The sequence below is a fragment of the Cetorhinus maximus genome, chromosome 15, assembly GCF_964194155.1.
Source record: "Cetorhinus maximus chromosome 15, sCetMax3.hap1.1, whole genome shotgun sequence".
NCBI lineage: Eukaryota > Metazoa > Chordata > Chondrichthyes > Lamniformes > Cetorhinidae > Cetorhinus > Cetorhinus maximus.
The window spans coordinates 100,553,162-100,578,809 of NC_135893.1; the positions used below are offsets into that span (position 1 = coordinate 100,553,162).

Consider the following 25,648-nt stretch of genomic DNA (forward strand, 5'->3'; position numbering starts at 1 on the left):
GATACAGTATTGAAGGAGAGCTGCACTGCAGACGTGATGTTAAACTGAGGTCCTAGCTGCCCACTCAGATGAAGAAGATCCCATGGCACTATTCGAAGAAAAGCAGAGGAGTTGTCCCTGGCGTCCTGGCTGATAATTTATACTTCAATCAACATCACAAAAGACAAATTGTCTGGTCATTATCACATTGCTGTTCGTGGAACTTGCCATGCACAAATTGGCTGCCACATTTACTACGTACAACAGTGACTACACTTCAAAAAGTAGAGGAAAGTCCTGCCATTCGCAGGGGTTACATTCCCACAAAACCTTGCAAATGGCGAAATCGCGAACGACGAAGATACTTTACAGTGGGAGTCAATTAGATAGGTTCCAGCCATCCTAAAATTGTACATGCATAAAGGATCAAAGGCAATAAAAACTATGTTTTTAATAAATTTAGAGAAACTCATTGCAGCAATTGTTTAATAAAACAAGAAAAATGTAAAATTTGTCACTCACACAATACTTTGCTCAAGGAGTGGAGGTGGGCTGTGATCAGAAGTTAAATCGCAGCAACAAGGAAGACCACGTGCAAACAACAGCAGGCGACACACATGCAGCATGCACTTTCTACTGCAGAAAATACATCACGATCACCTTCCTTATTTTTTAAGCTCTATCTTGGTGATTTTTCTTTTTCTCAGCATTTTCTAAAAATGGCGTCTATATTTTATTTTTAAAACTGCAGATATGTGAACATTTGGGTCCGCAGTGGGTGAACTGGTGTACAGAGACTTTTGCGCAGATAAGCGAATTTGCAGAAGAGGAAGTCACGAACAGCAGAACTTTACTGTACTTCACTGGCTGAGAAGCAATTTGTGACATCTGGTGATTAGAAAAAGCTCTATATAAATGCAAGTCTTTCTTTTTATTGTACAGAGTTCATGGGCAGGATTTTTCAGGTGGCAGGGTTTCCCACACCGCCATCCAAAGGGTCGACAGGGAACACATCCCTGTCCCAGCCCCACAGCCATGTAAAGCTCCGTGGAGTGTTACTGGGCTGGAGAGGTGACTTCTGTCCCTCACTCGGGCAGGAGTCCAGCCTCAAAGGCTGCCAGCCAATCTGATTGGTTGGCAGCTCTGTAGCTGCAGCAGCACCACTGGGAGTGCAGGCCACTGCTGGGACTACAAGCAATTCCCAGGATCGAAGTGCTGGGAGCCCACAAGACCAGGTAGGTGCATGGTCCTGTGGTGGGAATAGGAGGGGAGGCCCACAGGTGGTGGGGAAAGGGGGCTGGGGCCTTGATGGCAAAGCCAGTAAGGCAGGGAGCATCTGGGGGTGGGGGCCTACCTTGTAGTTGGCACCCAAGGTGGAAAGGGGGCCAGTGATGGAGGCACCCTGCCCCTTTCCTGACCAAGGCATGAGCAAGGTGATCTGTCCGGCTCCCTATCCCAACCCAGGTCCCTGAATTCCTCCCACCAGCTGTAAAATTGCGGGAAGCAGCCAAGGCCTCAACTGGGGCGAAAGGCAGGAAGCCGCCAAAGATTCACTCGCTTGCCCACCCTGTAAAACTGCAGACAGGCTGGGGGCAGGCACGGAGGTAGCGAGGAGGCTACCCAGGGAATTTTACATGCCCTCCTCACCTGCAAACCCGCTAGCCAGGGACCGTAAAATTCTGCCCCTTGGTCTGCTTTCAGATTTAATATTAAGTAGATGATCTGGCCTGTAACACAGGATGAATGAACTAATATAGAGCAATAACGCACAACTCATAACATGGCAAGGTACTAGAATGAAATACACACGACTTCAATACTGCACACCTTTGAGTGGTCTGGCTGGAACAGCTCATAACATTTTTCAATTTATTTTATTTTCCTCTTTATTCGTCATTACGAACTACTTGCTAATCACCAGCTCATCTACAAAATGAAAATGACTCTATTTAGATGATCATGCTCAATAAAATTGTTGTTTATAGCATAGGTGATGACTAGCGTCCCAAAGGGTGTAACACAGGCATTGCGGAATAAGTCTCTGGGTGGTGTTTGCTGAACAAAATTAGAGTATAATTGTCTGGCATCATTCTTCCTTAGAATTGTCCAGTGTCCTAGCCAACAGAAGAAATATGTTTTTCCGAACAATGTATGGCCCTTAAAATTGCTGAACCTTTACTTCTGGGAGAATTGTTGCGCTCGTCAAGCTGAAAAACATCAGCACTAGGGAACAAAATGTTTTGGTGCCTAATGTTAAAGCAGAGCCAGAGAAGGTGCAATGCAGAATGAGTAACACATAAACAAAAGCAAAATACAGTGGATGCTGGAAATCTGAAATAAAATTCCCCCGCTAGGCCCATTCTCTGCACTAAATGTAAACACACTCTTTGGAATACTTAATGGATACCGTGAAAATGCTCTTAAGCACTTGGAATTATATCACCGTTTCTTCACTGTTGTTGGGTCAAAATCCTGGAACTCCCTCCCTAACAGCACTGTGGGTGTACCTACACTAGATGGACTGCAGCAGTTTAAGGCAGCCGCTCACCACTACCTTCTCTAGGGCAATTAGGGATGGGCAATAAATGTTGGCCTAACCAGCGATACCCAAATCCTGTGAAAGAATAAAACAAAAAAAATGCTGAAAAGACTCAGCAGGTCAGGCAGCATCTGTAGAGAGAGAAACATAAAGTTCCCTTTGCCTAAGCTCCTACACTATGTCATCATCCAAACCTCAGAAGTGCATTCTCTCACTGCACCTGTATAAATGTTACCATGAGTAACAGAGGAGAATTTTATCTCCAAAAACCAGTTTTGTGGTGGGCGGTAGGGGAGTTAAAAATTTTTTAAAGGGGAACCTGAACCTGGCCCCAGCCACCTCCAACTTATGGTTTTATCAGGAGCAGAACATTAGCCTGATCTACAGAAGCTGACCGGTCATGAAAATATTTTAATATGGCTGCATGCCTAAGATTTGCTCCCTGTTCCAGGTTTAATGCCGGCCACATTTCCCAATCCTGAGAGGGGCAACAGTGGCTGGATGGAAGAGGTAATTATTTTTCCAGCACTGCTTGTGGGCCAAGAGAAGCAAGAGTGCTTCCCCGTCCCAGACCACCAAGCTTCCCTGCTTCCATCCATGCAATGAGACAATGACCAATTCTCCCCCAACTCGTGACCATCTCCTCCCAAGTTTCCAATTCATCACCATGCCTGACTCCCACCCCACGTTGTCTGTCTCCCTCTTGATGTCCACTGCCCCCTCCCCAGTGTTCAACTGCCTTCACCCCTCCCGCCCCACCCCCCACCTCCAATGACCTATGGGAATCAAGGAACAGTGCAAGTTGGTGTAGCTGAAGTAGGTCAATCATGATCTTATTTAATGGCGAAGCAGGCTCGAATAGCCTTCGCCAGGTCCTATTTCCTATGCTGTGCAATCACCCGGTCCCCTGATGGCTGACCCTGGTGATGTCCCATACCCCCTGAGGTCCAACCTAATCCCACCCCCACCAGCTGAGGACTAACCCCTGGCAGCAGAGGCCCGCAGTTAAATTTGGCAGGGAACCCAGGAAATCCATATTTTCGGGTTTTCCAGCTACTAACCCTATCCCATCTCCCCATCTTTATCAGAGCTATAAAGTTCGCTGAAGTTACCGCTTCAACCATCCTGGTGGTTTTGCCAATTTGGTACAAATTTCTGCTGCAACATTTGCATTTTTTGCATTGAATATAAACAACTAATTTGTGTAGGACCAAAGAATCCAAAAGGGGAGAAATTTTCATTTAACCTAGGCTGGATTAAACCCAGTTTAGAGATGAAAATTTTAAGATGATAAAACAATTACCAATGAGGGAGGCCGTACAGCCTATCTTAGAAGATCCTACCTTCCCCCAATTTAAAATCTAATTGTTCTTTCCCCAGCCACCCCCCCCAAAGATTCCATGGTTTTCAATTCCACTAACTTACCTAGAAACCAATTTCAAATGTTGTTCGCTCTGTGAACGTCATTATATCAACGTCAAATTTATCTAATACAAGTTTGAACCTATTACCCTTTGTCTCACTCTCAATTGGTTTGAAGTAATATTGTAGATTTACTTTCCCCAGTGCTTTAACAATTTTGCTAATTCCGAGAAGATTACCTTTCAGATATTTCCATTCCAAATTGAAAAGCACAAGTTTCACCAATCTTTCCTATTAACTCAGCCTCTGACAACAGAGGTCAACATTTATTTTTTTCTCTGCATTACCTCCAATGCTCGAATGTCTCCTTTGCTTTTTGGCAACCAAAGCTCTGCTCAAAGTGCAGTCTGACCACCGCATTGTACAGTTTACTTGTAACTTCTGTTAACAGGATCCAAGCTAGCTGGCGAAGCCGAAACCAAGACAGAGCTTTTTTCATTAAGAGAGTTTATTGACCTATTCAGTCTCACAGCTCTCCTCCCACTCAACCCAGTGTCCCAGCTATCCCCTATTTATAGACTCTTTTTGAGAAACAAAATCAACAAATTAAACTAAAAATCAATAAATCAGAGGGGGGTGGGGCACTGTAGCCAAAACAAAAACGTGAAAGGAAACTTACAAAATTAAATCAAAATGTCATTTCCAGGGGTGTTGATGCACCCCAGCCCCCGCGGTGTCCACCGATCGTGGAAAGCTTCTAGCGTACCGGCGGACACTGTATGCTCCCTCTCCAGCGCCACCCAGCGACAAACATAGCCGCGGTAGAGGGGCAGACAGTCGGGTCAGACGACCCCCTCAACCGCCCAGTGCTTGGACCCGTTGATGGCCACCTTGGCCAGGCCCAGGAGCAGGCTTACGAGGAGGCCCTCCTCCATTCACCCCCCCACCGGGTGACCAAAGATCAGGAGCGTGGGGCTGAAGTGCAACCAAAAATTGAGGAGCAGTCCCTTCAAAAAATGGAAGGGGGGCTGTAACCTCGGGCTATCTACGCAGGCTCTCCTTGGCCACAGAAAACGCATGCTGCCTGGGAGCCCATGAACCACCTTAACCTACAATTGCAAAGCACTGCTGCATGCAACACCCTCCACCCCAAGTCCCTGATGGAGAAAGAGCAGACTCCCACATAGAAAGCCCTCCACTGGAAACCTCCTCCACTGCCAAACAGTAGAACCCTGTCCTGACGGTGGAGGAAGGCAAAGAAATGGAGGGTGTGCAGCAGCAAGGGATACAGGAAACACCTCCGCGCCAAACAGAAAGGCACGGAGAGAATTTCCACGAGACAGTTCAAATTGTGGGGCTGCGGTTGCCGAGAGAGGTGTCGGGGCGCAGGAAAAACGGCATCTCTGACAGTGCAGCACTCTCAGTAATGGCAGCTTGGATTGCATGCTTAAGTCTCTAGAATGGGATTTGCACCAACAACCTTTTGGCTCAAAGGCAAAAGTACAACCCACTAAGCCAAGTGTGACATATCCTAAGAGCATAAGACATAGGAGCAGAAATTAGGACATTCGGCCCATCGAGTGTGCTCTGCCATTCAATCACGGCTGATAAGTTTCTCAACCCCATTCTCCCGCCTTCTCCCAGTAACCTTCGATCCCCTTACCAATCAAGAACCTATCTATCTCGGTCTTAAATACACTCAATGACCTGGCCTCCACAGCCTTCTGTGGCAATGAATTCCATAGATTCACCACTCTCTGGCTAAAGAAGTTTCTCCTCATCTCTGTTCTAAAAGGTCTTCCTTTTACTCTGAGGCTGTGCCCTCGGGTCCTAGTCTCTCCTACTAATGGAAACATCTTCCCCACGTCCACTCTATCCAGGCCTTTCAGTATTCTGTATGTTTCAATCAGATCCCCCTTCATCCTTCTAAACTCCATCGAGTATAGACCCAGAGTCCTCAAACGTTCCTCATATGTTAAGCCTTTCATTCCTGGGATCATTCTCGTGAACCTCCTCTGGACCCTCTCCAGGGCCAGAACATCCTTCCTGAGATACGGGGCCGAAAATTGCTCACAATATTCTAAATGTGGTCTGACCAGAGCCTTATAAAGCCTCAGCAGCACATCCCTGCTTTTATATTCTAGTCCTCTCGAAATAAATGCCAACATTGCATTTGCCTTCCTAACTACCGACTCAGCCTGCAAGTTAGCCTTAAGAGAATCCTGGACTAGGACTCCCAAGTCCCTTTGCACTCCAGATTTCTGAATTCTCTCCCATTTAGAAAATAGTCTATGCCTCTATTCTTCCTACCAAAGTGCACGACCTCACACTTCCCCACATTGTATTCCATCTGCCACTTCTTTGCCCATTCTCCTAACCTGTCCAAATCCTTCTGCAGCCTCCCCGCCTCCTCAATACTACCTGTCCCTCCACCTATCTTTGTATCGTCTGCAAACTTAGCCAGGATGCCCTCAGTTCCTTCATCTAGATCATTAATGTATAAAGTGAAAAGTTGTGGTCCCAACACTGATCCCTACGGAACTCCACTAGTCACCAGCCGCCATCCTGAGAAGGACCCCCTTATCCCCACTCTCTGCCTCCTGCCAGACAGCCAATCTTCTATCTATGCTAGTACCTTGCCTCTAACACCATGGGCTCTTATCTTACTGAGCAGCCTCCTGTGCGGCACCTTGTCAAAGGCCTTCTGGAAGTCCAAGTAGATAACATCCATTGGCTCTCCTTTGTCTAACCTACTCATTACCTCCTCAAAGAATTCTAACAGATTTGTCAGGCATGACCTCCCCTTGATGAAACCATGCTGACTTTGCTCTATTTTACCACGCACTTCCAAGTATTCTGAAACCTCATCCTTAATAATGGACTCTAAAATCTTACCAACGACCGAGGTCGGGCTAATCGGCCTGTAATTTCCTGTCTTTTGCCTCACTCCCTTCTTAAACAGGGGGGTTACATTAGCGATTTTCCAGTCCTCTGGGACCCTCCCTGACTCTAGTGATTCCTGAAAGATCACCACTAATGCCTCCACTATCTCTTCAGCTATCTCCTTCAGAACTCTGGGGTGCAATCCATCTGGTCCAGGTGATTTATCCACCTTCAGAACTTTCAGTTTTCCTAGCACCTTCTCCTTGGTAATGGCCACCATACTCACCTCTGCCCCCCGACTCTCTTGAACTTTGGGTTCTATGTATATGCGCTCAAAGACAATAACCACCACCTGTTTGCCTTCACCTTAATGTAATTATCAATTACATTGTTAAGTTTGTTAATGTTAAGACATTGACAACTTCTGAATTAGATTTTACTGTGACTTTGTTGATTGTTACTCTGCACAAGTTGAACATGCTGTTTGTTGAGTCTATTAAGACTCCTACATCTTTTTTAACTTCTGCCTTGGCTATTTCAATACCATTAATGGAGTATTTGTGCCACCCATTTTTCCTACCCATGTACAATTCTTCTCAGTATTAAATTATAACTGCATTGTTCTGCCCACATACATACTTTGCCCAACTAGTTACGTAATTACTGAGCTGCCTCCTTCAATTCCGCTATCTCTCAGAATGCAGTGTATTAACCCACTGCACAATGTACCCCTTCAGTTCAGATTTTGCAAATTGTAAAAATAACAGAAACTCTGAAAATTAAGCAACTCAAAAGTTACTTTTAATGAACCATCCCACTAAAATCCATTGCAGGTCAATGTAGCTGAACATCCAGCTGCTTATACACCCCTGGAGGATGCCATTCAGCCTACAGTACAGCAAGATATATAAGTGGCATGATCTCTCAGCCAGTTCATCGCAATCTTATTTCATATTCCAATAACTGCAAAAAGCAAATTTATATTTGAAGCAATGCTTGTCATTTTGTTTTCTCACATGGAATAGTATTAAATACTGTATCTAGCAGCCTGACTGCACTAGAGACGGTAATGAAGGTTATTTGCTCATGATTCCTTCCGGAACTCAGCAGTCTGCCTGCAAAGGCAGCGAGCAGCATATGAGCCATTACTTTCCTTTGGGATCATTAAGTCAAGGCCGTAGCTTAAATGGAGGATTGCTGGCAAACCTGGACAAACAACTGAGAGAACGCCAACATGTTTCACCGATCTGAAAGGGAGGGAAAATATCCAAGGGGACTAACCCATGCCACTTTAATAGCAGTGGATAAGGAGCAGGTCTCGGTACGAGATGGTGGTGCAATAGTAATGTCACTGGACTAGTAATCCAGAGACCCAGGCTAATGTGCTGGGGACATGGGTTCAAATCCCACCACAGCAGCTGGTGGAATTTAAATTCAATTAACCTGGAATTAAAAGCTAGTCCCAGTAAGGGTGTGTTTGTGTGACCATGAAAATAGCAGCAATTGTTGTAAAAATCCATCTCACTCACTAATGTCCTTTAGGGACGAAAATCTACCCGGTCTGACTCCAGACCCACACTGTGGTTGACTCTTAACCCTAGCAAGCTACTCAAGGGCAATTAGGGATGGACAACAAATGCTGGCCTTGGCTGTGATGCCCACATCCCATCAAAGAATAAAAAAAAAAGATTGGTAAGTGCTACATGGCATAGGGACCTCAAATAGATCATTTCCGACAAAAATATACAATATAGATAACTGCAATGTCACTAAAGTTTTCTCACCTCAAATAGTTACTAACCACTTTTCTACACTGATGACTAAAATGCCAGATAAAATTGAGTCATATTGATTTTCTATTTCAAATAACACAAATAAACTTGCCTTTATATAGCAAGCTCAATATAATAAAACGACACAAGGCACTTTTACAGGAGCATTATCAAACAGAATTTAATACTGAGCTACGTAAGGAGATATTAAGACAGATGAGTCAGAAGTTTGTTTTCAGGAGTGTCTCAAAAGGAGAAGGGAGAGGCAGAGAGATTTAGAGGGAGGATGTCTCAGAGCTTAGGGCCCCAAGGAAGCTGAAAGCACACTCGCTAATGGTGGGGCCAATAAATTAGGGAATGGACAAGAAGCCAGGACTGGAGAAGTGTTAAGATCTTGGAGGACTGAAGAGCTGGAGGAAGATTACAGAGATAGGGTGGGACAAGGTATGCAAAAACATTTGCGCAGTTCTCTAATGGCTTGTAGGTTTCAAATCTTTCCAGATTCCACAGACTGGGCACATGTTCAATATTGTTACCATGACTCCCTGCCAGCAGATCCACATTTCTACAGAGCCCATAGGGTTGGAATACAGGGGGTAATTTTCTGGACACACTGTTGGTGTCACCTACCACTGCCACATATTGGAAGTCACAACTGCCACCGTACACTTCTATCCATTGAAACCAAAGGTTGACAAACTATGGCGGCACACCATACTGCCAACATCCACTGGCCACATACAAGGTTTCCAACCATTTCACCACCCCCCGCCCCCTTAGAACGTTACACCACAGTCAATATTTCTCCCTACGGTCATTTCTAATTTCCTGAAAGACCAAATGTTTCAAGCTTTGAAAAAATCATGGTTGCTTATTGCATCACTCCATGTTGCAGTACCTTTCCTTGGGTACACTACACAAGAGTACACTGGCACTATTTCCGAAAAGAAGAAATGGGGTGTTGTCCCAAAGCCCTGGCCAATATTTTAAACCGCACCAATCATCACGACAACAGGTTATATTGATGATTGTCAGATCTTGCTGCATATAAACTGGCTGCCACTTTTTTTTATTCATTCATGGGATGTGGGTGCCACTGGCTAGGCCAGCATTTATTGCCCATCCCTAATTGCCTTTGTTCAGAGGGCATTTAAGAGCCAACCATAATGCTGTAGGCCTGGACTCACATGTAGCCAGACCAGGGAAGGATGGCAGATTTCCGTCCCTAACGGACATTAGTGAGTCAGATGGGTTTTTATAACAATCGGCAATGGTTTCATGGTCATCAATAAAAAACTGGAATTTAAAGTCTAACGAATTCAAATTCCACCATCCGCCATGGAACCCAAGTCCCAGAACATTACCTTGGGTCTCTGGATTACTAGTCCAACAATACCACTACGCTATTGCCTCCCCAAATTCTCCCGATTCCTACTTTATAATGATGGAAACATTTCAACAGAAAAAAAAAGAATTTTCCATTGGTTATAAAGCACTTTGAGACATCGTGGGGTTGTGAAAGGAGCTAAATAAATGCAAGCCTCTCTCTTTTTTTCTACTGGGGGGCTTGGTATCTCAACTGAGCCTGTTCATGTCCTTACCCAATGCCAAGCAGTAGCGGAGGCCACTGGAGAGTGTTCAGGAATGGAAATTGGCCAATATTCCCCTTCCTTTGCCTGAGCACAATGATGCCTCAGGTTAAAGAGGGGGGAATATTATTACTCTTACCACGGTCTCAGTCAAAAACAGCTAACTCAACACAAGTTAGAAATAGGGCCTAGAACCTTCTTGCTTTATAAGTCTAGGTATGAAACCATGTAGTGCATTTACCCAGTCATTGGGGAGCCATAAGTTATTTTCTCTTATGCTGCCTGATCATTTTTTCTACTTAGAATTCAGAATCAGCCTCAAATATTCTAGATTCAGGCTCAGTATGTCCAACAATGGTCCCTGTGGCTTCTTCCGTGTTGCTGAAATTTCTAGGTTCTGCAAGTCTGAAATGTATTCAGTATAGCTTCTTACAACTGTTTCTGCATTTACTGACAGTGTAACAGTCTGCATTCTTCCAGATTCTACTGAGTTAAATATATTCATTGTGGTTTCTCGTAGTTATTCTTACCATACTGAAGACCTATCTCTCCCTATAATCCACAGGGGTAAATCTGCTCAATATAGGCCCCCAAGTGAAGTTCCACACCCTTCCTGTCTCGAACGATCTGGAATATGCACAACATGGCTCCCTGCGTTTTATTTGTCACCTCACTGAATCCACCCTCATTTGACTCAATTGCCACATCAACAACCACTGATCAGGTGCCAAGATCAATGCAAAAATCTGCAAAAAAAAGTGATTTAATTGTTCTTACTGCAGGTTGGCCCACACATTTTATCAGAGTTCTGTTAGAGCACTGAGCTGAAATCACAGAGATAAGTGTCCCTATCAAACAAAAACACATTTAAGTCTAAACATATATCAGTATATGTAGATGTAGCAAAATCGATTGCAAAGACCAGCTGAATGGAAAAACTGACCTAACCCTACGTAGAAGGATTGCTCTCACCAAATTACTAACATGATCTAAAATGCAAACATTTATTATCATTTAGTCTGTAAAACAAGCAAGAGTGTCTCATGACAGACAATATCATTGTCGTCAGCTGAACTTCCAATCTTTGGCAAATACATTTTCCATTTGGTGAACTCAGGGGCAATAATAACAAAATCCCATCACTGGGTGACATGATTATTGATAGCAACACTTCTGAGGACACACAATTGAGGCGGGATGGAAAAGGGGCAGATAAGAAACAGGTTACATGAGGAGGCGGAAAATATTTAAGTCTCAGTGCAAACGGGCTGCCTATTCAATGAGTTAAAATGTAAACCAGGTTGAAACGGGACGACTATTCGATTCATGACGAAGAGTTAAATGCAAACAATGAGATGACTATTTAAGACACAGAAAAGTTAAAATGTAAACCACGTAGAAATGAAACGATGATCTAAATCAATATAAAAGGGAGTTAAAATGTAAACAATGAGGTTAAATGGGACAACCAGGTAATTTAATATGTTTTTTTTTTAGTTAAAATGTAAACCATGTAGAAGTAAACGGAAGAGACTGGGATGATTAAATCACCACACTTGGGTTGATGCAGCAGGATGAAAAATATGTGATGGATGTGGGAGGGAGAGAGGGAGAGGGAGGAGGAGGAATTGGTAAATTGAGGGAGGCTTATTTACCTCGGCTCCTCACTCACCTCCTCGGCTTGTTTTCGGAGGGATTTCTCTCTCTCGTACTGGGTGAGGAGCTGCTCGTTGTCCTCCCGCAGCAGCTCCAGCTCCACTTCGTGCTCCTGGTTCTCGGAGAAGACCGAGTCCAGGTTCTCCAGCACGTTCACCACCAGCGGCATCAGCTCCTTCACCACCTCCTCGTCGTACTTGTGGATGAGCCGCTCGAACTCGCGGTAGATGCTGTTGGCGAGGCCGGAGACCCGCTCGGACATGACGGACACCGAGCAGTCATCCTGGTACACCACCCCGTCGTCCAGCTCCATCATCTTGGCCGGAGGCACGGCGGCTGAGGGGGAGGGGGGGAGGGGAGGGGAGGGGTGTGAGGGTGAGGGGGCGGTTGAGGGGGGTGAGGGGGCGGTTGAGGGGGGTGAGGGGGCGGTTGGCCGCGGGAAGGAGCCGGGCTCTGGGAGTGAGAGAGGAGCCGGCAGTTCTCACCGCGTCCCCCAGCTCCCCTCTCCCGACAGATCCCCCCCCCCCCAACAAGCTGCGGCTGGCCAGGGGCAACTGGGCCGGGAGGCGGCTCTCAGCCTGGCTGGTGTCGGTGAACAATAGCGCGGGCGGGCGGGCGGGCTCGCTCCCTGCCTCTCTCTCTCGCGCTCTCTGTCCCTCGCGCTCTGTCCCTCACTCACTCTCTCTCTCTGCGCTCCCTCGCTCCACTAGAAAAAAAATCTCCAGGCTCCGCTCGCTGTCATCTGACGTCACGGCGGCTGTCTGCATTCTGGGAAAGTGAGATCGCATCCAGCTCACTGCAACCCCCCCCCCCCCACCACTGCATCCAGCTCACTGCAACCCCCCCCCCCCACCACTGCATCCAGCTCACTGCAACCCCCCCCCACCCCGCTGCATCCAGCTCACTGCAACCCCCCCCCCCCCCCCACTGCATCCAGCTCACTGGAACCCCACCCCCACTGCATCCAGCTCACTGCAACCCCCCCCCCCCCTGCATCCAGCTCACTGCAACCCCCCCCAACTGCATCCAGCTCACTGCAACCCCCCCCACCCCCGCTGCATCCAGCTCACTGCAACCCCCCCCACCCCCGCTGCATCCAGCTCACTGCAACCCCCCCCCCCCCCCCCCCCCATTGCATCCAGCTCACTGGAACCCCACCCCCACTGCATCCAGCTCACTGCAACCCCCCCCCCCCCCCACTGCATCCAGCTCACTGGAACCCCACCCCCACTGCATCCAGCTCACTGCAACCCCCCCCCTGCATCCAGCTCACTGCAACCCCCCCCACTGCATCCAGCTCACTGCATCCACCCCCCCTGCATCCAGCTCACTGCAACCCCCCCCCCCACTGCATGCAGCTCACTGCAACCCCCCCCCCCCACTGCATGCAGCTCACTGCAACCCCCCCCCCGCATCCAGCTCACTGCAACCCCTCCACTGCATCCAGCTCACTGCAACCCCCCCCCCACTGCATCCAGCTCACTGCAACCCCCCCCCACTGCATCCAGCTCACTGCAACCCCCCGCACTGCATCCAGCTCACTGCAACCCCCCCCCACTGCATCCAGCTCACTGCAACCCCCCCCCTGCATCCAGCTCAATGCAACCCCCACCCCCACTGCATCCAGCTCACTGCAACCCCCGCACTGCATCCAGCTCACTGCAACCCCCCCACTGCATCCAGCTCACTGCAACCCCCGCACTGCATCCAGCTCACTGCAACCCCCCCACTGCATCCAGCTCACTGCAACCCCCCCACTGCATCCAGCTCATTGCAACCCCCCCACTGCATCCAGCTCACTGCAACCCCCCCACTGCATCCAGCTCACTGCAACCCCCCCACTGCATCCAGCTCACTGCAAACCCCCCCTGCATCCAGCTCACTGCAAACCCCCCCCCCTGCATCCAGCTCACTGCAAACCCCCCCCCTGCATCCAGCTCACTGCAAACCCCCCCCTGCATCCAGCTCACTGCAAACCCCCCCTGCATCCAGCTCACTGCAAACCCTCCCCCCCCTGCATCCAGCTCACTGAAAACACCCCCCCCCTGCATCCAGCTCACTGCAAACCCCCCCCTGCATCCAGCTCACTGCAAACCCCCCCCTGCATCCAGCTCACTGCAAACCCCCCCCTGCATCCAGCTCACTGCAAACCCCACCCCACTGCATCCAGCTCAATGCAACCGCACCCCCCCTGCATCCAGCTCACTGCAACCCCCCCCCTGCATCCAGCTCACTGCAACCCCCACCTCCCCCACTGCATCCAGCTCAATGCAACCGCCCCCCCCCCGCATCCAGCTCACTGCAACCCCCCCCCACTGCATCCAGCTCACTGCAACCCCCCCCACTGCATCCAGCTCACTGCAACCCCCCCCCACTGCATCCAGCTCACTGCAACCCCCCCACTGCATCCAGCTCACTGCAACCCCCCCCACTGCATCCAGCTCACTGCAACCCCCCCACTGCATCCAGCTCACTGCAAACCCCCCCCTGCATCCAGCTCACTGCAAACCCCCCCCCCTGCATCCAGCTCACTGCAAACCCCCCCCCTGCATCCAGCTCACTGCAAACCCCCCCCTGCATCCAGCTCACTGCAAACCCCACCCCACTGCATCCAGCTCACTGCAAACCAACCCCCCTGCATCCAGCTCACTGCAAACCCCCCCCCTTCATCCAGCTCACTGCAAACCCACCCCTGCATCCAGCATAACACCCCCCCCCCCACAGCAACCAGCAAACCCCCACTGAAACCAGTAAACTGCAACCTGCAAACCCCCCACTGCAACCAGCAAACTGCAAAGCCCCACTGCAACCAGCAAACTGCAACACCCCCACTGCAACCAGCAAATCGCAAACCCTCCACTGTAACCAGCAAACCTCAACCCCCACTGCAACCGGCAAACCTCAACCCCCACTGCAACCAGCAAACCTCAACCCCCACTGCAACCAGCAAACCTCAACCCCCACTGCAACCAGCAAACCTCAACCCCCACTGCAACCAGCAAACCTCAACCCCCACTGCAACCAGCAAACTGCAACCCCGACTGCAACCAACAAACTGCAACCCCCACTGCAACCAGCAAACCGCAGCTTGCAACCTGCAATCTCCACTACAAACTGCAGCCCCCACTGCAACCTTCACTGCAAACTGCAATCCCCACTGCAACCTGGAATCTCCACTGCAAACTGCATTCAACAAACTGCATCCTGCAAAAAGGAACCCCTGCTGCAACCAGCAAACTGCACCACCCACAGCAACCCTCCACTTCAACTAGCAAATGCAACCCCCAATTCAAGCAACAAACCTCAACCAGCAAACTGCAATCCCCACTGCAAACTGCAACCCCCCACTGCAACCAGCAAACTGCAACCTCCGATGCAACCAGCAAACTGCAGCCTTCACTGCAACCTCTACTGCAAACAGCCAGTGTCCCCAGCAAACAGAGAGCCTCCACTGTAACCAAGCAAACTCCAATGCAACTTCCTTCCCTCCCTCTCTCCACCTCAACCAGGCAACCTACCCTTCCCCACCCCCCTCCCAACCAACTAACCTATCTGTCTTCGCTGGAATTCAATGGCAGAAGGCTCATTAATATTGAGATGAATGGCCTGATTCTGTGCAATAAATTAGAAGTGGGATGTATTCTAAGTGCCCCAGATGAAAGTATCTCAGCTGGTGCCTCAAGGCAGAAGAAAGTGCCGCAGGTGGTGATTTGGAGTGGGTTGATGCAGAACAAAGTGAGGCAGGATCATCTGCAGGAACTCCTGAGTGGCTTGTTCCTCATCATTCTCTTCCTCGACATCTTGATCATAATTGACTAAGAAGAAATCTCTTTCCTGCTTTTTTTATCCATTCACAGGATGTGGGTGTTGCTGGCTAGGCCAGCATTTATTGCCCATCCCTAATTGCCCTCGCTCAGAGGGCATTTAAGAGTCAGCCACATTGCTCTGGGTCTGGACCAGACGAGTTAAGGACAGCAGATTTCCTTCCCTAAAGCATATTAGTGAACCAGGCGGGGTTTTACAACAATCAGCAACGGTTTCATGGTCACCATCAGACTTTTAATTCGAGATTTTTATTGAAATCAAATTTCTCCATCTGCCATGTTGGGATTCAAACCCAGGTCCCCAGAGCATTACCCTGGGTTTCTGGAATACTAGTCCAGTGACAATATCACTACGCCACCACCTCCCCCTTACAATCATCATCTTCAGCACCCTCTGCCCCCTGTTGCTCTATGCAGGAAAGGAGGGCAGAATCTAAGAAGAGGTGACCACTAGTATTACTTGGGAGTAAAGGGACAGAGAAGGCTGGAAGGTTTTGTTTGTGAAGCTTCACAGGAATGCAGGAGTGACACTAACGTGGCAGCAGCAATATGACGCCAACCGCATAATATCTGCCGCAGCCACTTCCTCATACATTGTGAGGAGGTTAATGGTGGGGATATAATCTCTCTGGTAGCCAGCTTCTGGTGGTCATTGTGAGCTAATTTCTTTTGCAAGAAGATAGAATAAATTAGGGGAATGTTAGCAGTTGAGAAGTGTATGCCAAGTGGCATTTGTGAACGAAAGTGAAATATATTGAGGTATCAGATTATTAGCCACCTGTGAAAATGGAGGAAGGGATTTTAGGATTGTGCATGTAAACGTTTCAATTGTGGAATTGGGCAGTTACCGTGCAAGATCTCATGATAGAGCCCCCTTAACCAGAGTGTATTAAGAAGGGTTAGTTTTACAGAAATCACTTTTAAAGGATGGTAATGTGCTGGTGCCAGGTTGGGTAAGAAAGAAAAGAGTGTGTTACCTTGCCTGCCCTGATGCGATCATTGAATTTGTTGCAGCACTGGTTGGCAGCCCCCGGGGTGCCATTCCTGGCAGACTTGTTCGCATGGACAGCCTGAAGTCTGTGCCTTCCTAATATATTTTTCTCAAAGAAGGCTTGAAAATCCCTCAGAAGTGTCACAACACGTGCTTCTTTGCCTGGGTGCCCTGCCCTTCCACCTTGATTGGTGCCTACTCTCGACATTCATGAGAAGTATCATAAAATGATTGATAAGACATACAGTGAAGTTACCTGAGAGTCAAAAGAAAGAGCCAAGCACTGTTTCTTCCTTATTTGGTTGTCCCCCAGTCTACTGTGAAGTGATCAGCCAGAAATAACTTTTTAAAGGTTGCACTCCAATTTTCATGTTCGCCAGCGACCACACCATTTCTACATGGGATTTACATGAATCGCAACTCCGAAGAATGTGAAACAAGCCATTCCAGATAACCCTCATTAATACACCTGGTTAGTGCAAATCCTTTCTCATAGGTGCAACCACTGGGTAGAAATTATCGCCCATTATCGGGTTCAATTATCTATTACTTAAGGATGTTGAATATTTGAATAGTATCTCCCTTGAACCTTCACTTCTTTGGATTAAATGTTTTAAAAGCATATATATAGTTTGTTCCATTTTTATGTGAAAATGGGAAAAAAGTAGATTTCTCTATGTTTCACAATTGTTGTTGGTCTTTTCCTGGTTTCTGCTAAGCATGGTAAAATAATTATGCAGTACAACTGAAGTATATTGCTTTTAATTGCACAGTGGTACCACAATGAATGGGGCAATGATTGGTCAGGAACAATCAGGCCAGAGATCAAATGCTCATAATGCAGCAAGGTAAATTTTCCACCCATTAATAGTTGGCTGCATTGTAAGCTTGCTATCTCCATGCATAATTTTCCTATATGCATTCTGTCCATCTGATGCTTTGTGCCCAAGTGCTAAAGAGGAATATGTGCCCTAGTGTGTCCAATCTGATGTCATAGTCAACTTTCCCTTTGTAACCATTGCATGAAAGCAGGACAGGCCACTTAGACCACTGTTCCAGAATAATTCCTGATTATTGAGTAGCTATGATGACTTGTTGCTTTATCCAAGTGAGCCTCTTCAGACACCATGCCATGGAAACTCAAGGGGTAATTTTCATCTTCACTGCTTGGAAATTAAAATCTGGTCCTATAATGGAGAGGTGATCTGCCCAGTTAGTTTGCCAACCAAGTGGGCGAAGTTAAAACTGCCCACTGCATTCAATGGCCAATTTTCTTTCACTACTGCCCACTTACACCTCATCTTTAAGGTCACTAATGAAATGCCCTCTGCTGTTCTTTCTTGTCTTTCTCTGCCAAACAAACTAATACTGGTAGAACACGTAATCCAATCCCCCTGATATCTTCAATAGAGACAGGTTGTTTCCACGTTAATTTAGGGCTAAATTTTATGCCCACTCTGGGACCACGGTGGCTGGAGCGGGAGATGCAAAATTGGATGCCATGGCAGCTGCACATGCCTGTCGCTTGTCTGCCCCCCACGGATATTTTGCCCGCAGTGGCCTGCTCACCCGATGGCCAATTGAGGCCCTTAAGTGGCCAGTTAATGTTAATGGCCTCTTAAAGGCCTCCTCCTGCCACTGCTGGGATCTTTCCTAATGGCCAGGCTGAGGGGTGGCGGGTTGCCTCTTGTTCAGGCACCCTGTGCTCATCGGAGGCAACCCCAAGGTATTTCTCCCTCCACCCCACCCCCAGCATTTCCCCATAACTCCCACCCTGTCAATCCTGGCCCTCTACCACAGCCCCACCCCCATCAGGGCCTGTCAGCTTGGCTCTGGTGAGACCCTGGACTTACCTCCTGGTAGTGCTGCTAGGACAAGAGAGCCGCTGGCCATCTGATTGGCCGGCAGCTCTTGGAGACAGGACTGCCTCTACAATGGAGGCAGAAGTCCCACCTCAAGTTAATTAAATGCCCAACGGCTGTTAAATGGTTGCAGAGCAAACCAGCCGCGTGCAGTGTGATCTTGTCTATTCCACTTGTTATCTTAAATACCTCTATAAAGTTCCCATTCATTTGCAACCTCTCCAGAGTCAAGATAGTGTAACTTTTCCTGCGAGGGAAGGGACGTGGTGGTTAGGGTGACTCTGCCCCCATGTAAAATTCAGCCCTCAGTTTTTGTTCTGCTGCCACTTTAATTTAAGCATGCTTTAGGCACTCTTGTAATATTAGTTTTAAATGTGTGCTGTATGCTAAACATACCAAACAATTTTTATATTTATTCTTTCATGGCAGTGGTCAGCATTTGTTGCCCATCCCTAACTGCCCTGGAACTGAGTGGTTTCCTTGGCCATTTCAGAGGACAGTTAAGAGTCAACCACATCGCTGTGGATCTGGAATCACATGTAGGCCAGACCAGGTAAAGATGGCAGATTTCCTTCCCTCAAGGGCATGAATGAACCAGATGGATTTTTACAACAAATCAATGATTTCATGATTACTGTTACTGAGACTAGTTTTCAATTTTATTCATTGAATTTAAATTCCACCAGCAGTTGTGGTGGGATTTCAACTCCAGAGCATTAGCCTGGGCCACTGGATTACTAGTCCAGTGACATTATTACCACTGCACCATCATCTCGCCATATATTAAAAGTATGAGGTATGAAATGGTGCTCAAGATACTTCTAGTCGAAAATTATCACCAGTTTTGTCAACTAAATCCTACTTCTGCATATGATCTCTAATATTACGGTGAAGAATTACTTAATGTAGGAAGTGTATGCAAGCAATGCTAAAAGTGTAAAATTCAGCATTATACTTTACCACTGAAGTTCCTCTGTGTAGTAAATAATCAGCACAGATAAAAATGGTAACAAGCTGATTACTTTCTCAGCTGTACACTTTGGGATTGTTAGGAATGCTGCTCTTTCCAGAGTCTAATTCTGAGGAAAATAATGCTTCAAATGTATTTATTTTTATTTTTACACTATCATATTAATCTTATATGACAATGTTCATGAAACAAATATAAAATTGTCTTCCTTCCTGTAACTGTCTCCATGCTTGTGATTACTTTCTAATTAATTGTGTCGGTGTATCCCTGTTTTATACTCTTTCAGTCTTCCATTCTTTATGACTCATGTGTTTTCTTTCATTATTGTATCTGTATCTCTGCTTTTTTAACTCTTTCTGCCTCTCCTTCTCTTTCTAGAAGTTTCTCGTTCCCGCCCCCTCATCAACCTTCTGTGGGGAGGGGGGCGTTATTTAACCTGACCGACCTAACAGGTAAATCATCAGGGAGCGTCTTAATCAAGTAATTGAAATAATCACATTGGCCGCACACTGAACCCAAAAGTCAACAGCCTGGCAGGAGGCAAGAACAGGATCCTGACCAGGTGTAAGACCGAGAATGAGGATGGAAAGTGGGCAAGGAGGACTAGATGGCTCATTAGATTGGCACATTACTCTTTTCATCCCTGTGACCAGGGTTTGACTTTAGCTTAGTGGGGGCTGGGAGGATGTAAACCACACTGGATTGAGGCATTGCCATTTCATCTCTGAAACCTGAGTCTAATTCCAAGCTAAACTGGTCAGAGTCATTTCTCTGGCAGTTACCAAGTTATTTGTGGTAATTTGCCTTGAAAGAGAAAGGGTTATTAGAAAATCACAGATTGGTTTCTTGAAAAAGACCCTGTCACATGAAGTTGAATTTTTTAACAAAGGTATAAAGCTGTTGGATGGTGGAAGCCCAGTGAATAACATATACCTGGACTTTGAAAAAGCCTTGGATGAAGTGCCGGACATAAATATGCCAAGTAAGGGATTATGGAATTAAACGAATAATCTTTTGAGATTGGCAGACCTATATTAGGTTGGGTGTGAAACTTTATGCATTTCCATAGATAGAGGGTAATTATTGAAAGTAGCAGCTTCTTTTCCATTGCATGGAAAGCAGAAAGGACAGGTCATCATCTCCATACACTGTGGAACGTCCATCAAGCAAGCAAGCAGAATGCTGAGGAAATTTACTAAATCATCATGATCTAAAACCATCATACTGAAGCTGTACGGTGCTTTGGACAGGGCTCACCTTCAGCATTGTGCTCGATTCTGGCCCCTGAGTCACAAGGTGTAAGCAGTACAGGGAAGGGCCATGAGTCTTAGGAGGAAAAATTACACTATCTTGGCTCTGGAGAGGTTGCAAATGAGTGGGAACTGTATAGAGGTATTTAAGATGACAAGTGGAATAGAGAAGAATAATCTGGAGCACTATTTCAAATTAAGCCATGATTGTGAGACAAAGAGATCTAGATATAAACAAATTCAGAACTGAAGTTAGGACACACTCTCTCATGCAAATAGTGATTAATGATCTAGCTGAGTAATGAATGCAAAAAACGCTAAAACCGCTCAGGAGACAGTTAAACACTGTGAAGGTGGAACCATAGATTTCCAGGGATGAATGAGCCAAATGACCCCTCATCTTCAATTATCTTTGGGATCAAATCTTCTTTAATTTCTTCATATTTCAATGGTACCAATATTGCTCCTTTCCAACAATTATAGTTTTGACAAGATATAAACCATATTTCTCAAACAGCTGTACAAAATGTTTTTTAAGTAGCAGTTACAATTGAAGTTAGAGGTCAATTTTTGTTGTTTCACACCCTGCTGATTCAGTACAAATGTGATTAAAGGACAGAATATTAACTAGAGCTTGCATCCTTTAAAATCTATATCCTAATCTTGAGTTATTTTGTATTACTGCTTCTTACCTAATGTATAACTTTAATGTTCACTATAATCAAACTGTATTCAGTTTCACAGTTGCTTAGATATTATTCTGTGTTGCAATACTATTAATTGATGTTACTTTCTGCGGAGTCAGTAATAAGAAAGCACGATATTTGGCAGACACAGATACTGAACAAAGTACTTATCCTTAATTAAATACTAAGTAATGGTCTCTGGCTTTATGATTTCCTGACAGGACTTTGTGGTAAGTGAACAATACCTGGAACAGCCAAGAATGCTTCCAATGGCACAAATAATATTCAAATTATGTACTTTGCAATGAGTACATGTGCAGGAATTGGCAAAATGGGATAGATATTAACAAGTAGCAGTGAAGGCTGAGCTTTGTCATGATGTTGCCATTGGGCTGTGCATGCCATACTGTGTAAGTCCAGCAATCTTCCTCCTCCTGACCCCACAGAATAATTTAAAAACTTACCGCTTTGGTCTCCTTTGGCTGAGGGGCAAAGTAAAACTGGGCAACGTGCACAGAGCATTCCTCCCTCTAGTCAAAATGACAATTACGATTGTACATTCTCTTTTTTATTCATTCATGGGATATCAGTGCACCAAGTGCAAAGTGAGAGTTTGGTGAGAGAGGGAGTTAGGTGAGGGAGGTGCTCTTTTTTCTACCTTTTTTCAGCCTCAAGTAGCTGCCTCTTACTTCAGTACAGGGGAAGAATATGATTGGTGAGTAACTGGTAAGTTATCCTATTTATTCTGATTGCAATAGTTTTCAAAGTTAGAGTAAGTGGTTAAGGTATATTCTATTCCTAAGGTTTAAAAAGGATACAAATTGGTGGTAAGGTTGATAAAATAGATAAAAGGAAAATAAATAAGTGAATAATATAATTAATTAATTAAAACACATTAAGGATGGCAGGACAGGTGCTGTGTGAAGGCTGCAGCATTTGGGAGCTCCTGGATAACATTGTGATCCAGGGCGAACATGTCTGCAGTAAGTGTTTGTGTCTAAAGGAACTTTGGCTTAGGGTCACTGAGCTGGAGGCTGAGCTGCAGACACTGCGACACATCAGGGAGGGGGAAAGTTACCTGATGCTTTGTACTAGGAGGCAGTCACATCACATAGGATAGGGTCTTCTGATTTGGTCAATGGTCAGGGACAGTGACTTTGAATGAGGCAGGTAAGGGGATCCAGAGGGCTGGAGTGCAGAAGCCTCAGCCTTTGCAACCGTCCAATGGGTTTGAGGCTCTCCACCTTGTTTGGGCGAGAGTGGGGGCTACAGGGTGGGTGAGCTGACCGACTATGGCACAGTGGTACAGGAAGCCATTCACGTGGGGGGAGCAAAAAGGAATGGAACGGTAGTAGGGGACAGTAGAGTGAGGGTGATTGACACCATTCTCTGCAGCAGAGATTGAGAGTCCAGAAGGCTGTGTTGCCTGCCCAATGCTAGGGTTCAGGACATCTGTTCAGGGCTGGAGAGGAACTTAGGGTGGGAGGGGAAGAATCCAGTGCTCGTGGTCCACATAAGTACCAATGACATAGGTAGAACTAGGAAAGAAGCTCTGTATAGAGAATATGAGGAGCTAGGCACTAAATTAGAAAGCAGAACCTCAAACCTCATCTCTGGGTTACTACCTGAGCCACGTGCGAATTGGCATAGGACAAATAAGATTAGAGAAATTAATTCATGGCTCAAAGACTGGTGTGGGAGAATTGGGTTCAATTCGTGGGACATAGCATCCCTGGGGAAAGTGGGATCTGTACCGTTGTGACGGTCTACACCTGAACCAATTTGGGACCAGTGTTCTAGTGAGCCACACAGCTGGGGAAGTAGAGAGGGTTTTGAACTAATTAGTGGGGGCAAGGGATCAAATTTGGGAAGATGTGGTAAACCAAAGAGTAGAGACAAGACAAGGGAGAAAAGTATTAATATGGGAAATGATAAACAGACTATGACAGGGAGGGACAGAGAGTACAATTTGAAGAGTAAGTCAGCAGACAAGGCTAGACACTGCAAAAATAATAAAGGGATAAAACTAGAGGCTCTGTTAATTAATGGTGGTATTAGCTCATTGGAAAGAGATGACCTAAGTTCAGGAAACCAAAATGTAGAAGCAGTTTGGATTGAGATGAGAAATGATAAAGGCAAGAAGTCACTTGTAGGAGTGGTGTATAGGCCCCCTAACTGTAACTACATGGTAGGACACAGTATAAAGGAGTATAATGGGAGCTAATCAGAAAGGTACAGCTTTATTCAAAAGGGGAGGGAGACAGAAAGCAGGAACTGTAGGCCAGTTAGCTTAATATGTCATAGGGAAAATTTTAGAAGCTATTATTAAAGATGTTATGGCAGGGCACTTAGAAAAATTCAAGGCAATCAGGAAGAGTCAACATGATTTTGTGAAAGGGAAATTATGTTTAACCAATTTATTGGTATTCTTTGAAGGAATCACGTGCTGTGGATATCACAGAATTTTAAGGGCATAGAAGGAGGCCATTTGGTCCATTGTGTCTGCACTGGCTCTTCAAATGAGCATTATGACCTAGTGCCATTGCCCTGCCTTTTCCCAGTACCCCTGCACATTGCTTCCAATCAAATAATCATCTAATGCCCTCTTGAAACAATTTTGTATCCGCGTTGTTACTGTCCCTTTTATTCCATGAGCAATAACTTTTCTCACAAGTCTGATTTCCAGAAGGCATTTGATAAAGTGCCACATGAAAGGTTATTGCAAAAAATAAAAGCTCATGTTATAGGGGGCAACATATTGGCATGGATAGAAGATTGGCTAGTTAACAGGAAACAGAGGGTAGCCATAAACGGGTTTTTTCTCCGGTTGGTGGGATGTAATGAGTGGCATGCCAGAGGGACCAGTGCTGGGGCCTCAACTTTTTACAATTTATATAAATGACTTGGATGAAGGGATGGAAGGTATGGTGGATAAATTTGCTGATGATACAAAGATAGGTAGGAAAGTAATTTCCTCATTTCAAGTGAAGCAGCATTTCACTTGTACTTCCCTCAACTTAGTCTACTGCATTCATTGCTCCCAATGCGGTTTCCTCTACATTGGAGAGACCAAACGCAGACTGGGTGACCGCTTTGTTCTGTCCGCGTGCATTACCCAGACCTCCCTGTCGCTTGCCATTTCAACACTCCACCCTGTTCTCATGTCCACATGTCCGTCCTTGGCTTGCTGCAATGTTCCAGTGAAGCTCAACGCAAACTGGAGGAACAGCACCTCACCTTCCGACTAGGCACTTTACAGCCTTCCGGACTGAATATTGAGTTCAACAATTTTAGATCATGAACTCTCTCCTCCATCCCCACCCCCTTTCTGATTTTTCCCCCTCCTTTTTGTTTTTTCCAATAATTTATATAGATTTTTCTTTTCCCACCTATTTCCATTATTTTTAAATGTATTTCCATCCATTGTTTTATCTCTACCTTTTAGCCTTTTTCGATTCCTTCACCCCACCCCACCCCACCCCCACTAGGGCTATCTGTACCTTGCTTGTCCTGCTTTCTACCCTTAATTAGTACATTCCTTTAGATAATATCACCACCTTCAACACCTCTGTCCTTTTGTCTGTGACATCTTTTGGTTATCTCCACCTATCACTGGCCCTCTATCCAGCTCTCTTGTCCCAACCACCGCTCCCCCCCCCCCCCCCCCCCACCCACCCACCTTAAACCAGCTTATATTTCACCCCTTTTCTATTTTTCCTTAGTTCTGTTGAAGAGTCATGCGGACTCGAAACGTTAACTGCTCCCTTCCACAGATGCTGCCAGACCTGCTGAGTTTTTCCAGGTATTTTTGTTTTTGTTTTAGGTAGGAAAGTAAGTTGCGAAGAGGACATAAGGAGGCTACAAGGGGACATAGATAGGTTAAGCGAGTGGGCAAAGATCTGGCAAATGGAGTATAATGTGGGAAAATGTGAAATTGTCCATTTTGGCAGGAAGAATAAAAAAGAAACATATTATTTAAATGGTGAGAGATTGCAGAGTCTGAGGTTCAGAGGGATCTGGGTGTTCAAGTGCATGAATCACAAAAGGCTATTGTGCAAGTACAGCAAGTAATGAGGAAAGCTAACAAAATGTTACTATTTATTGAGAGAGGAATTGAATATAAAAGTAGGGAGGTTATGCTTCAGTTGTACAGGACACTGGTGAGAACACATCTGGAGTACAGTACTGGTCTCCTTATTTAAGGAATGATGTAAATGCATTAGAAACAGTTCAGAGAAAGTTTACTAGTACCAGAAATGGGCGGGTTATCTTATGAGGAAAGATT

At 46.1% G+C, this 25,648-nt stretch overlaps 1 protein-coding gene across 10 annotated transcripts in view; it reads right to left on the reverse strand.

The window, feature by feature from the left end:
• The window catches only part of mapk8ip3 (mitogen-activated protein kinase 8 interacting protein 3), a 202,757-nt gene extending 190,294 nt beyond the window's left edge, over positions 1–12,463 (reverse strand). For all 10 annotated transcript variants that reach the window (XM_078559079.1, XM_078559071.1, XM_078559076.1 and 7 more), the window contains exon 1: positions 11,797–12,463. In XM_078559079.1, the coding sequence (XP_078415205.1) occupies positions 11,797–12,096 (300 nt within the window). In that variant the 5' untranslated portion in view covers positions 12,097–12,463. The remainder of the gene's footprint in view (positions 1–11,796) is intronic.
• Between the last annotated feature and the right edge of the window lie 13,185 nt (positions 12,464–25,648).